Source organism: Engraulis encrasicolus, chromosome 7, assembly GCF_034702125.1.
Source record: "Engraulis encrasicolus isolate BLACKSEA-1 chromosome 7, IST_EnEncr_1.0, whole genome shotgun sequence".
Classification (NCBI taxonomy): Eukaryota; Metazoa; Chordata; class Actinopteri; order Clupeiformes; family Engraulidae; genus Engraulis; species Engraulis encrasicolus.
Genome location: NC_085863.1, coordinates 30,341,265 through 30,354,136, shown reverse-complemented (window position 1 = coordinate 30,354,136; position 12,872 = coordinate 30,341,265). Strand labels below are relative to the sequence as shown.

At 43.9% G+C, this 12,872-nt stretch overlaps 1 protein-coding gene across 1 annotated transcript; it reads right to left on the bottom strand.

Annotated features, from left to right (window-relative positions):
* Positions 1-697: 697 nt before the first annotated feature.
* LOC134451805 (spidroin-2-like) lies at positions 698-12,798 on the bottom strand. The gene is made up of 17 exons (XM_063202204.1): positions 12,756-12,798; positions 12,195-12,374; positions 8,939-9,280; positions 8,323-8,370; positions 7,633-7,677; positions 7,001-7,300; positions 6,377-6,565; positions 6,200-6,238; positions 5,549-6,094; positions 5,428-5,460; positions 4,885-5,310; positions 4,518-4,633; positions 4,066-4,107; positions 3,613-3,660; positions 3,075-3,161; positions 2,607-2,684; positions 698-2,225 (listed from the first exon to the last, which is right to left on the bottom strand). Exons 1-17 carry the CDS (start codon positions 12,796-12,798, stop codon positions 2,040-2,042), a joined length of 2,748 nt encoding a protein of 915 aa, XP_063058274.1. The 3' UTR covers positions 698-2,039.
* Positions 12,799-12,872: the final 74 nt, after the last annotated feature.

Below are 12,872 nucleotides of genomic sequence, written 5' to 3'. Positions count from 1 at the left end.
TGTCTGCCTATGCCTAGCGCCGGCCCTGCAAGCGTCTCCCCAGTGTGTCTGGTAGGCTCTCCCAGCCAGGCTAGTGGGTGACACGGGGTATCAGTTTCACCATCGTCCCTAAAAAGGGACAACTCTGCAGCCATGCTGAGTGTGCTACTTGTGTCTATGGGGCGTCGTAAAGTGTGTGTGTGTGTGTGTGTGTGTGTGTGTGTGTGTGTGTGTGCATGCGCACACGTATTCTCTGCGTGGGGAGAGGGAATCAGTTACTAATGGCTGCTAGTATAAAGTAGGGGTCTACAAAGTTGAGGGGGTGCTCATGTGATCAAGTTGTGCAGAGGGTTCAGGATTTGGTACTTGCTCGTGTAATCTGAAATAACTTCTGTTTTTTTTGTGGAAATGTTTTTATCTGGCACATTTACTTTCCCTTGTCTGCTGTTGTCACTTTCATATCCAGGGAAATACCATCTGTCAGTCAGTGTGGAATTACAGAGAGAGAGAGAGAGAGAGAGAGAGAGAGAGAGAGAGAGAGAGAGAGAGAGAGAGAGAGAGAGAGAGAGAGAGAGAGAGAGCATGCATGTTGGAGTGACATGACAGGGTACAGGGTGGGGTCTTATCTTGTCAGTGTAACAGTTTATTTGAATGTAGAAGTGAATGCAGAAGTGAAGCGACCTCATGAGTGAAAATAAAGCACGACACATCCACAAGGTTTCTGTCAACTTGTATTGTTGTGTAATGATGTTAGTTAACATGGCAGGGGTGTCTGCACACAGGCACACAGTTATGCATCACAAAACAGCGCATCAATCCCCATAGAAACCAAACAAACACACTTCTGAGAGACAAGCATTGATATTTGTCTAGAATATCATTAACTAGCCAGTGAATACGGCAAGAGTAAACATTAAACAGGCAAAAACCTGTTTATAACGACGAGCAATACTCAATACCCTCTAAATTTGGGTCACATCTACACTCGTATTGTCATTAGTATTTTGGCGTAAAAGATCACAAAAGATCACATCATTTCTATTCTCAGTCATCATGTAAAAAAAACCTCATGAAGTGTTCAATGAAGATACACAGAAAACACACATTGAACAAAAAAACACATGATTATCGGATCTCATAATTTAAAATAAACAATTAGAAAATGTGGATGTCTTTTTTTTCTTTTTTTTAAAAAAAGGTGAAAAACTAGTAGGCATGTCATTTGTATGAATATAGGAATGTCATGAAGTTTTCTTGTTTAGTTGCATTACAAACGCACACAGAGGATTATCTTTAGCTTAGATTTAGATTTAGCTTTAAAAAGTTAAAGATCGAGGAGATAATAAGCACTTATACGCTCCCTGACGCTGACACAGTGCCACTGTAAAAAATGTAGCTCAGGAGCGTTCGAATCTCTGAGGTATCCCAAAAGATTTGTCACTTTGTCACTCAGCCCGGCAGATGCTGTTGCTGTTATATTGACCTCTGGTCGTAAAAAAAGCAGAGGTTCCCTGAATAGCAGCCACAAGTCCCGTGACGACATACATACGTCCTGACATGTGAGTTTGGAAATGAAATGTTTAACAAATCAAGCTAGAAAGAAAGCTATAATCAGAGAGAAAATTAAAATCAACACAAGGCACTAACACAGGACTGTTTCGTGCTCAGGTTTCATATAAAAACAATAACTGGCAGACTTGCATTAGACGATGACAGGCAGTTGATCTCAGTGTTTGTCAATATAGATTTCGCTTTTAAAAAAACACGTTATTCACAACTCTGCAGTACTTTGAGCAGAATCCACCCAATACACACCAAAAACAGTCAAGTGGGCAGCAATTAAGGAGTTTTGAAAGTACATTACTTTGTAAGCAGACGTCAACAGCATAAATCTTTACACAAAAAGCACAAACAAACATTGTGTTAACCAACCAACCAGCATTTTAAAAGGGCCACGTCGACAGTATTTGAGTGGCTGAAAGGGTCAGTGTGTACTTTGCAATTGTTAAATATTATATCATTAGGCTGGTTCTAGTAAAAAAAAAGAAGAAGAGGAAGCTTCACAACATAAACACAAAGAATAATAAAAAGTTCAACAACAGAACAGACGTTTTGCACATGACTGGGATCTCGGGGGCTGAGCTGTAGGAAGTACATTCTCGATCGCGCAGTAGCACCAGCTTGTTTATGAGGTCATTTCCCTCCGCGAAGCCCTCACTTCCTCCTCCTCCTCCGCAGACTACCTCCTGAAGGGAGAAAGAGGACAGACATATTTCTTGCTGTTTGTTGTTGTTGTTGTTGTTGTTGCCAGCTTCACACCACATGGTTTGCGAGTTGTTTACTGTCAGTAATTTCAAATCTCTGTTGACCACCTATGAATTATACATGTGTGGGTGGGCAAAGGTCGATGAGGTTGATGTAGTTTAAGAAGATTTACATCTTCATTTCCGCCTTTGGAATATACGGTACTGTATACTGCTGAGCAAGCACACCATCTACAGAAAATTCGGCTTTGGACTGAAATAGCATCAAACAATTTACCCTTTTACATTCTACTATTCACTCTATGTATAGCCAAATGTATACATTCATTATCATTGAGACAGAGGGCGTCAAGGGAAACATACCTCTATATCCACCACTTGCAAGAAGGCCTTGGATTCTTGCATACTTGGCGGATTTGGCGGCATATTTGGCTGCTTTAGCTAGGAACATATCACAAGACTCAAATTAATACATGATACACATGACACACATAATAATGTGTGTGTGTGTGTGTGTGTGTGTGTGTGTGTGTGTGTGTGTGTGTGTGTGTGTGTGTGTGTGTGTGTGTGTGTGTGTGTGTGTGTGTGTGTGTGTTGTTTAACTGTCCTTGTGGGGACCACTGAAATGTCCTCATAAATTACATTACATTACATTTGGCAGATGTTTTTTAACCAAAGCTTAACCAAATCTAAAGGTGACTCAAGGATAGTTAGGCAACAATGCACATGTGCATGCACACGTGTGTGTGTGTGTGTGTGTGTGTGTGTGTGTGTGTGTGTGTGTGTGTGTGTGTGTGTGTGTGTGTGTGTGTGTGTGTGTGTGTATCTTACATTGCTGAGGAGTGAGAGGGGCTTGTCCCCCCGGGCCCGTCCCTGCTCCGCCAGAGGCTCCGGTTCCTCCTCCAGCTCCAGGATAACCTAAACACATATTCAAACATTATGAATCTGAAATATTTCCTCTGTAATAAATGAAGTACTTCATATGTGTGGAATTCAAGGGCAGGGGCCTCATGAACAAAGCTTTCTTACGAAAAAAAAAAAAACTCACGTAAACTGCAGATGTACTTGATCAGATTGACTTGTTAAAGACTGAATGTTAAAAAGTGCACATTGCATTTGAAATCAAATTAAATCAAAGTTACCATAAGAATGTGTGTGAAAACCAATGTATGCATAGATAGATACATCTGATTTTTTTTGGTGCATTTGTATTTTTGGAGATTTTCACATCCGCAGTTTCAGTACAGAAGTCTTAGTATATGAGGCCCCAGGTCTTTAATGTGTATTTTGTCCTAAAGGCTGTTGATTTCTCTCCTATTACATCTGAAAAAATCCAAATCAAATCAAATCTCAGTTAGGTTTCCATTACCTGGGAAGGGCTGATATCCTCCATATCCAGGACCTCCTCCTCCTCCTCCTGTGGATACAGTTGGCATTGCAGTTAATAAAGACATTGTCGGCACGGACAAACTTCTGTACATATGATCCACAACAATACAGAAGTTACTGCAGTAGAAACAGAACACTGAAAAAAGAGTATAAAATATTTGACGCACACAAACTCAAAATATTTTAAGCTAATGGTGGACATACGTAGCAGCTATGCCAGCTGCATATTAGCAGACACACAAAGACTGTTGACAAGAACACAGTATGACATGAAGGGCCTCCATTATAAGCTTGTTTTTTTTGTTTTGTTTTTTTAACCAAGAAATTGTAATGACTATGTCATAATCTGTTACTTGATGATCCCATCTGCCCCAACAAGTTATGAAATGCAAATGGTATGGTAAGAAAGTAAAAAGTCAAGTATTGTTGTCACCTGGTTGATAACCTTGACCTCCAAGGGCACCAGCTCCATATCCTGCAAATTGCAAATCACATACAAGTACAAAAATAAGAAGACATGTCAAAACTGTCCAACTCAACATTGTCGTCGGTAGGCAAAAGACGTACAAAAAAAGAAAAGTAGACAAAGACTCATCCCTCCTCTGACCTACAAACACAAAGTGCACGACTATCCTTTTCTTTTTAGACAAAAGCCAAAAGCAAAAAAGTGTGGTGGATATCACAGGCTCAGAAAGTATAGCAGAGGTCCCTCTCAGTGGACGGAGTCAGCCATTGGAATTAGAATCAGAATCAAGAATCAAGAATCAGATTTAAGCCTTCAAAGCAGAATGCACTTTAGAAGGGGTGAACTCGGAATCAGGAATCAGGAATGCGGCGAGGTGCGAGAGTTGGAAGGAGGATAGTAGTATTAATGGTAGTATTTACTTTCTGATCCTGTTCTACATCCACATCTGCTTGCAACATATCCGAGGGTGAATTAAAATCAGCACCTGATTTGCCAGGCTTGCTAGCACCCGCTCCCACTCCTGGATACCTGAGTCCTATAAGGGGAATACAGATTTTATGAAGGATGTCCACTGCATTACAACGAACACTGAGAATTAATAAAACATGACATAGTAACACAGTTCTAGGAAATTTGACACATACTAAACTGATTTCCGAATATGTTGAATCTACCGGTGAAAACCATGTTAACATGTCCAAATAGAGACTTTCAGCCCCAAATAAGAGCACAAAGAACAAGAGGCTTGGCCATGAATTTAGGACACTAAAACAAAAATGTACGCACCTCCACCACCACCTCCTACACCTCCTGGTCCGACACCACCCGGCCCGACTCCTCCGACCCCACCAGGTCCACCTCCACCCGGCCCACCTCCTCCAATTCCTCCTGGTCCTCCTCCTACTCCCCCGAGGCCTCCCCCAACTCCTCCTGGACCTGCTCCAACTCCTCCTGGACCCGTTCCTACTCCACCTGGACCAACACCACCCAGGCCACCACCCAGTCCGCCTGGGCCTCCTCCAATGCCCCCTCGGCCTGTTCCGACGCCCCCTTGGCCTGTTCCGATGCCCCCTTGGCCTGTTCCGACGCCCCCTGGGCCTGTTCCAAGACCTCCTCCAATACCTCCTTGGCCTGCACCCAGTCCAAGTCCAGCTCCAACTCCATCTGGGCCTGTTATAACTCCGCCTGGAACTACTGCAAGACCACCGTACTCTGCAATGGACCAGACAGGCAGCATTACGTATGGAATCTCATTGTTGCATATTTCCAGCCGATAATTGTACGAGTTATTTATTTACTATGGGGTGTTCTGATGACACTTCTACTTACTTTTACTTTTAGATTTTCCACCAGGTCTATATCCTAAAATGGAAATTTGACAAGTTATTTTAGAAGATAAACAACAAAGAACAATTAGACGTTCAAAACATCAATTCAAGATGAGATGTACCTCCAGGTCCGACACCTCCTGGACCAGTTCCGTAGCCGCCAGGTCCAGTCCCATAGCCGGCAGGTCCGGTTCCAGCACCTCCGGGACCAGTTCCATAGCCGCCAGGTCCGGTACCATAACCTCCAGGTCCAGTACCAGCACCACCAGGTCCAGTGCCATAGCCGCCAGGTCCGGTTCCTGCACCTCCTGGGCCAGTGCCATAGCCGCCAGGTCCGGTTCCTGCACCTCCTGGGCCAGTTCCATAGCCGCCAGGTCCAGTACCGGCACCACCAGGGCCAGTGCCGTAACCACCGGGTCCAGTTCCATAGCCCCCAGGTCCAGTACCAGCACCACCAGGTCCAGTGCCATAGCCGCCAGGTCCAGTTCCTGCACCTCCTGGGCCAGTTCCGTAGCCTCCAGGTCCGGTACCTGCACCTCCCGGTCCGGTTCCGTAACCACCAGGTCCAGTCCCAGCCCCACCGGGCCCACGGCCTGTTCCTCCGGCTCCTCCAGGTCCACCGCCCACTCCACCCAGAGCACCGCCATAGCCACCGGGACCACCATAACCTGCAGGTAAGAGCAATCTGTGAGGTGGGTTTCAATTGTACACATTGGTGGTCTAAACATTTATTTTTCTGGGAAACTGAAAAAAGGAAATAATTAGTGGCATACTTTTAGGTGGCTTCCTGAATCCTGGACCATATCCTAGACCTGGAGAGGAATACAGAGAAAGATTACAGAGTCTTAGTCAATTCTTCTTGAATCAAGAATCAATCCAGTAGCAACAGGAAACACTAACACAATTAGCAAAACTATTAATTATCTCTGAAGTAGCACGACAATTCTTACCCCCAGTTCCAGCTCCATATCCACCAGGTCCAGTTCCATAGCCGCCCGGGCCGGTTCCATACCCAGCACCACCTGGGCCAGTGCCAACTCCACCTGGACCAACTCCCGCACCACCTGGTCCTACGCCACCAGGTCCCACGCCACCAGGCCCGACACCTCCAGGCCTGACTCCACCTGGTCCAACACCACCTGCAGTGCGTCCGGCAGGGATATTGTTTTTTAGGCTGCTAGTTAGGGGTGTAAATAATCCTACAGCTGCCGATCGAATCGAATCGTATCGTATCATGGGGTATTCTTAATCGTATCATGGGGTATTCTTAATTAATCGAATCGCTGCCTTAGGAAATCGATATCGACTCGTATCGTCATGGAGGCTGTGATTTACACCCCTAGTGCTAGTAGTTTGGAAGGTGCTTTGTTATGGTTGAAAATGACCAGTACTGGTAATCTAAAGATATTCATAGTACAGTAGTCCAAACTTCTAAACTTCATTGCATGAATTAAAAGCAATGAATGCAAGTTGCAATGTGGAATGCAAAAACGCAAAAATGCAAGAGTTAATGTGGAAGGGATGTATTGTTCAGATGGCTGACATGAGTGTAAATATCGTGTTTAAACACTGACCTGGTCCAACCCCACCAGGACCTATGCCACCTGCACCAGTTCCATAGCCACCAGGTCCAGCACCACCGGGTCCGGTACCATAACCACCGGGTCCAGCTCCCCCAGGTCCGGTACCATAACCACCGGGTCCAGTGCCGCCGGGTCCGTAACCTCCTGGTCCAACACCGCCAGGTCCAACACCACCAGGTCCGGTACCATAGCCTCCAGGCCCAGTTCCGTATCCTCCCGGTCCAACACCGTAACCGCCACCTGGTCCGTAGCCACCTGGGCCACCTAGACCTCCAGCTGCAGCTCCATAGCCTGCATCAACAACATTTAAGGAGGTCTTTGCTAAAACGCTACAAAAACATTTAAATACATTGAAACAATGATTTCAACAATATTAAGAGAGAGAAAATAATATATAGCGTTTTTGGAAAAAAGCGCCGCATTTAAAACCTCAGCACACATCACCTACACCTCCAACAGTCAAAAGTCTGCTGTTACCAAAATGGTGATGACCGACCTTGTTTATCAAGAGGGTTCAACGTTGTGGGTATACATTTTTAGTCCCTGCACATGCTAACTACTATGTGCTATGTGTGGTAAAACTTGTACTGTATGTATGTGGTCATAGTAGGGATGCAGCTTACTTTTGCCTGGTTTCCCATAGCCTGTGCCAGTCGGATAACGCACACCTAGAGGATAGAAAGGTGAACATTATTATTCATCCCTTATAAAATTTTATTTCTACTAAGCAGATAAATTGACGTTGAGCAAATTTAAATGAGTCACTGCTGGCAGTACTAAGAGATAAAAAGAAAAGAGTCTGCTTCAACCAGGATTAAACCAGGATTAAGATTTACAGTAAAAAGTGGGATCATAAAAATCCTGGTTGAAACTGCCTTTTTTCCCTTTGGAAATCTGGTTATTTGGCTGTCCTGCTCCCAAGTCAGACATTTGGATGAGCAGAGTTCAACCTAATCGCCAATATTCAGATATAGGTCAGATATATTGTATTGTACAGTACAAAAGTGATGCATATATACAGAGTGGTCAGCATTACTAGACTGTGCAGTGTGCAGTCCATTTACTATTTAATTACAGTTCAGTCAAGTTAAAGGAATTCTTGTAACTACTTTGCCTTCTCTTGTCCATACCATTTCAAACTATTTGTTATTTTCTTTAATTAGGAACACAGGGAAAAGACATTGGCAGCTCAGTTTCATTTTAGCAGGATTATATCTTGACCCAATGTGAACCTTGTAATTGATTAACAGTGTTCAATCAAAAAATGTTCAGTGACTTGCAGTGCCCAATTAGAACAGAATAAAACTACATACCGCCTCCAGGTACTCCTCCAACTCCCAGGGCACCACCGGCTCCATAGGCTAGACACAGGATCAATCAATCAATCAATCAATCAATCAATCAATCAATCAATCAATCAATCAATCAATCAATCAATCAATCAACCAACCAACCAACTAATAAAACAATCAATCAATCAATCAACCAATCAGTCAAAAGTGCTAATATAGAATAGAGCATAATCATAAGCAATCGTCACTCAGTGTGCTTAAAATGTATATGAAAGTAGTAAAATTATGTACAATTGTGATTATTTATTACAAATGTCTATATTGGCAGTATTACATTAGTAATGGAACTACATGTCAACAAATGTCTGTATGAGCACTGTCTATGTCCATACTGTCTTAAGTCCATGTATAAGTACTGTCTATGTCTATACTGTCTATGTCCTTACCTAGATTAGTCTATGTCTGTATGGGAAAGCAAGAAATGTAATTTCAAATTCTTTGTATGACCAGTGCATGTAAAGAAATTGACAATAAAACCTACTTGACTTGACTTGACTTGACTACATGGACAAAAATGAGCAAGGGCAAGTAGAGGATATTAGTAGATAGCAGAAGTCACAAGTTGTTGGTGCTGTACATTTGCTAGGTTTCCCAGTGCCGACTCCTCTTGGTCCTCCGGGTACAAGGCCAGTTCCAGCAGTCACTCCTGTGGTTCCGCCCGGACCTCCAGTGCCAGTGCCAGTTCCAGTTCCGGTTCCACCAGCACCGGTTCCTGGTACAGTTCCGGGTGCTGTTCCATTTCCTGTTCCTGTGGTGGTAGCACCAGTGCTGGAGCCGATACCACCTGGTCCAACACCACCTGGTCCAACACCTCCTGGCCCAGTGCCTACTCCTCCGGGACCTCCTCCAGTGCCACCGGGTACCTCGTCCAGGGTGCCTGGGGTGTCCCCTCTTCCAGCCACCATACCTCCACCAGTTCCTACACCACAACAAGCACAGGAAGAGTCAGGGGCTGAGCTATAGAGAAAGGTGAGCAGGGCATTTACCCCAGAGCCCAGGGCCCACCCATATTGGTGGTGGGGGTCTTGTTGTGACTTTAGTAGGCCATATGGGGGGGCCTTATCACTATTTTGCTCTCGGACCTTTTATACAAATATTCCCCCACTGGGAAGACTATAACATTATTGGTATAGGCAGTCGTGGCCTAATGGTTAGGAAGTTGGTCTTAAGATCAGATTTCAGGTTCGGACCTCACCGTTACCCCTCCCTACACCTCCATCCATGACTGAAGTGCCCGTAAGCAAGGCACCTAACCCCACATTGCTCCAGGGACTATAACCAATACGGCGTAATATCTGTTTGTCGCCTTGTATAAAAGGCATCAGATAAGTGTTATGTAATGTAATGTAATAATATCTAGACCACAACAGGCACAGGAAGACCTTATTGGTCTAGACATTATTGGTATAAATGGGGCACAGGTCATGAACAGGTGGCCCATGGACGACACAGGTATGAATTTTAATCAGGCCTGTGGTCATTTCCCAAGACTGGTAAGACGCTGAAATGTGATTGTCATGCTACACCATTCAATACCCATAAGAATTGAATTTGAGAGTGCGGCATTTCCCTAGCCTACCTCCTTTCTCTCTCCCACTACTATTTGCCACCATCGCCACTGCCGGGCTCAATAAAGCCAAAAAACACTTTTAAAATTTGGTATAACTTTGTCACAGAGTTTCTATTGAATTAGTATTTTAATTTTTCAGCGTATACTTGTGAGTCAGTGTTTTCCGAAGCAGTTTCCAAAACAATTATCTATATTTTTTACAGCCTGCTGACAATGGCAAAAAAAACAGACTGTAACTAATTATAATGTCTCTGTGGCATTGCGAAACACATCAGCAATAACCTGAGTTGAATTAGATTGTGGAATTCAATTATTGGCTTTTGTACAACTTTACTCTCTTGCACTGTGTGTGCCTATGCCAGCCAACCAGCTGTATTATGTTCCAGTAATAATGAGCAAGACTAATTTCCAAGTCATCAGCACTTGAACTGTACCATACCTGGGGGCCCCAGTGGTCTCGCTCCTGGCAGAGTTCCATTCACTGTGAGTCAGAACAAACAGAAAAACAACAGTCATTTTCTACAATTAAATCCAGCACATAAAGCCTTTTTTTGTTTGGATTAGATTGGTCTGTCCACAAGTTATTGATGGCTTCACCTGATGTTTCTGGTTCATGGCCTTTTCCACCATCACCTCCACCTCCACCACCACCAACACCAACCCCAATACCAACACCGATGCCTATACCTGTACCTAGTAAAAAAGATGCAAGGTTTTGTGTAATAATGTTTTTGTTGTTGTTGTTGTTGTTGTAGGTTAGTTGTAGGGACCCAGTAGAAGCAGTTATTCATCCCTTGGACCTGCAAGCTGAGGCTGGTTTTGAGGGGGTAAGGTCAGTTAGCCAAGTCCTGCATCAGGCATGTTGTGGGCTTCATTCCAGACCCACTGCCAGCTCGCTGTTCTCCACTCCTCATGGGCACTGTTAGTCCAAAGCTAGTTGTTGTTGGTTAATTGCATTCAAAGCACTCATAAATGGTGCATTCCATTCCACTTCATTCCATTTCAACTCTGAGAGGTTAAATGAGGTCTTGCAGGTGTTGAATATAACACTCATTAGTCACCTTTACCTACACATGTTGATTTGAGTCTTTCTAGGTCTTATTTGAAGGTATATTATAGCTTAATAAAAAGAAGAGGCAAGTATGAACATGTGCCTTTGGGCTGTATTATTCTATTGCATCATATTGAAACCGAACTGGAATATTTTGTGCTGGCATGCAGAAGGGAATTTTAGACCGCATGAATGCATACAATTGTAGGCCTCCTCACAGTTACAATGTTAACATTGACATGGTCTCAAAAGCTCCCTTGGCGAGAGCCATTCTGAATGCATTAAACATGAAAGTGTGCACATAGTTGTTTTTAATCTCTGGATGGTTCCCACTGAAAGGGAGATGTCTGTGAGTCATGCAAAGGTTCCTCACATTAGAATTTATTCTGTAGGGATACGGGATATGGTACGTGTATGCATATCAGCATAAAATGGTTCTGTAAATAACTTGTTCCTTGAAATTTTGTTAGAGCACTGGGAAAGTTATTCTATGGGGCTGTACAGCCTCCCAGGGTCGTTGGGGAGAGCAACTCTTAGATATTACTCTGGGACCAAATACACTCTAGAAGATGTTAAATTGACTCTCTACTGTATCTGTTGAATTAGCACTGTTTTTTAAACTGTGTAGTGACTGACGATGTTATTTTTAAGTGTGCAGCCTTCCCACAGTCTCAAGGGTGCCGTCCCTGGTTTTCTGCGCAAGCATTTAAGCGAGACCACAGCTAATACACATGTGGTTTAAGTTAAACCACAACTGTACCAGTAAAAGTGCTTAAATGGACACCGGCACTTCTCATGTCTGCTTTTAGTGTTTATGCTCCAAAGCTCTTGGAATTGGTCTTGGAATTGATTTAAGTTGCATTGTATACTTAATAGACTTTCAGTATTTCCGTATTTAGTTGTATGGACCAGTTCAAAGTAGTTTTTGTGCTTATATAGTGTTAATGCTTTAGTTTTTGCACTTGAACACACTTGAAAATAGTTTTTTTATGAAACGAAAGGGAAATGGTGAGTGGTGAGATCTTTGCACTGTCCAAGTTCATTAGTGTCTTCCATTAGTCTGCAACCGTACTGCCAGCAAGCATATTGTAGTCTATTTTTGTTTTGTTTTGTTGTTGTTGTTGTTGTCGTCTTTGGCTTGTTTTTGCATTAGGCTCATGACCACGTTCGTGCAGGGTTGTCTCCAGAGGAGGAGGAGCCACATTCCTGTACCTGCTCCCGCCGCTGCGTTGGGATTGGTGGACTTGCCAGACCCGACCCCAACACCAATCCCAATGCCCACTCCTTTCCCAGAGCCGCTGCCAGAACCAATGCCAATCCCAATTCCAAAACCAGTGCCGACACCGAGGCCAGTGCCGGCACCGAAACCCAGCCCAATCCCCAAACCAGTGCCTGGTGGAGAAACCACAGATTTGAATGGTTATAGCAGTTTACGCCACATAGTGGATATACTCCGGATTAACGCACAGGCTATATATGGCTGCAGCCTCGGGGCCCCCACTTGCCAGGGGGCCCCCGGATGACCAAAGGGGAAAAACATCAATGTAATAAACAATACGTGGTACTGATAACTTAGTCAGCCGTGTCAGGTAAAGTTTTGAATCTCTCGGGTTGGAATTATGATGCAGTCTATGTAATTTTGTGACGAAATTTGCCTTCCGTGGGGGCCTATAGCAACATGTTGCCAAGGGGCCCTAAGCTGGCCCTGGGCATAATGTAATGGCCATCTGATTTTGTGACATATTGGAGTGACATATGACATCTGTCTGTGACCTCTGTCTGTGACCTCTGTCTGTGTCTCATTTATCCAGATCATGTCAGTCAAAGGAAGAGCACTGGACTATTTTGGGGGCTTGCTGGATTAAAAATGTAAAGCCTTCAAATTCCAGC